Source organism: Chaetura pelagica, unplaced genomic scaffold (assembly GCF_000747805.2).
Source record: "Chaetura pelagica isolate M959 unplaced genomic scaffold, ChaPel_1.0 scaffold37, whole genome shotgun sequence".
NCBI classification, from domain to species: domain Eukaryota; kingdom Metazoa; phylum Chordata; class Aves; order Apodiformes; family Apodidae; genus Chaetura; species Chaetura pelagica.
In genome coordinates, this window is record NW_009954567.1 from 484,259 (window position 1) to 485,697 (window position 1,439).

At 37.7% G+C, this 1,439-nt stretch overlaps 1 protein-coding gene across 1 annotated transcript; it reads left to right on the plus strand.

Annotated features, from left to right (window-relative positions):
• Positions 1 to 468: 468 nt before the first annotated feature.
• HSPB3 (heat shock 27kDa protein 3) lies at positions 469 to 903 on the plus strand. The gene has a single exon (XM_010005337.1). It carries the CDS (start codon positions 469 to 471, stop codon positions 901 to 903), a length of 435 nt encoding a protein of 144 aa, XP_010003639.1.
• The last annotated feature ends 536 nt before the right edge of the window (positions 904 to 1,439 follow it).

Consider the following 1,439-nt stretch of genomic DNA (forward strand, 5'->3'; position numbering starts at 1 on the left):
CAGTTGGAAGAAATATAGAGTCTGTATCTATTGCTATGTATCCCATGGAAAACCAGAATTGTTAAACTTTCATTTAAATCAAAGAACCTTTCACATTATTTATCTGCTCATCATTCATTATGACAGACAGCATAATATTGCAATAATAGGATATGCATTAAAATTTTGCTTTTACTACTTACGCAGGAAAGCTGTGCATATGTTGAAGCCACTCAAGATCCCAGCACTATAAATAGCGTACTATTGTTAGTGGATAAAATATGAAAGAAGTCTCTGGGCACTGGAGCACAGCACACCCTATTAAATGTTAAGCTCTGCCTGTGCTAAAAGTGAAAGGCGACATCAACTGATAAACTAGTCTGCAGGCAAGGCATATGACTGGAAAGAGTTTGTTCTGACTCTGCAGCTTCCCCACAGCAACACAGGCACAGCAACACAGGAACAGCAACTTATCTTTCTACCTCAGCAATGGCAGAAGGTGTTATAAGACACTGGGTGGAAATTCCCGTACGCTATCAAGAGCAGTTTGCTGTACAAGAGCTGGAAGCACTCAAACTGGATCACTCTTTATATGCTCTGCCAGGCCCTTCTACAGCTGCCCTGAGCAACAGAAGTACAGCTGGGGCTGGGAAGAATGGCCAGGATGAGGGAAACACACGCTTTCAGGTCTTGCTGGATGTTGTGCAGTTCCGCCCCGAAGATATCATTATTCAGACTTTCGAAGGCTGGCTCCTGATCAAAGCTCAGCATGGACCCAGGATGGATGAACACGGTTTCATATCCAGAAGCTTTACCAGACAATACAAATTACCTAATGGAGTAGAGAACAAAGACTTGTCTGCACTATTTTGCCATGATGGCATTTTGGTTGTTGAAATGAAGAACTCAGTGGAAAAGAACTAAACTCTTGTCCATAGTTTATTGGTGAGCTGAAAACATTCTTAATATAACAAAATAATATAATTCAAGCAATGCTGTAGAGTGTACTAAGCATGTTGCTGTATTTGTATTATAGTAAAGGAAAATCTTTGTGTATATTTTTCATTATGCTGAGTTTATCATTTGATGTGAAATGTTAGACTGCTTGCCTCCAGCTACATATATGTCATAAAACCAGGATTTTTGAAGAGAAGAAAGTTTAGGCTAGTCACAGCAAGATAAAAAAATATCTGTTTGATAACATACTGAAAATAAAGCACACTTATGAGTTCAGTATAAGTTGTATTTCTGAGGAATAAGCATTTGTCATGCATAGTCACAATCATTAAAGAAGCAATAGACACGTTGTGAGGCTTATGAAAATTTAATTTAGGTACCAAAAATACTGTTTTCTAATTTTTGATATTAAATTATTCTTCCCTAAGCTCTGGAAAAGCACTCAAATTGAAGGATACTATCAAGAAAAAACCAAAACTTTTACCAAAGTTCAAGCTTGTATA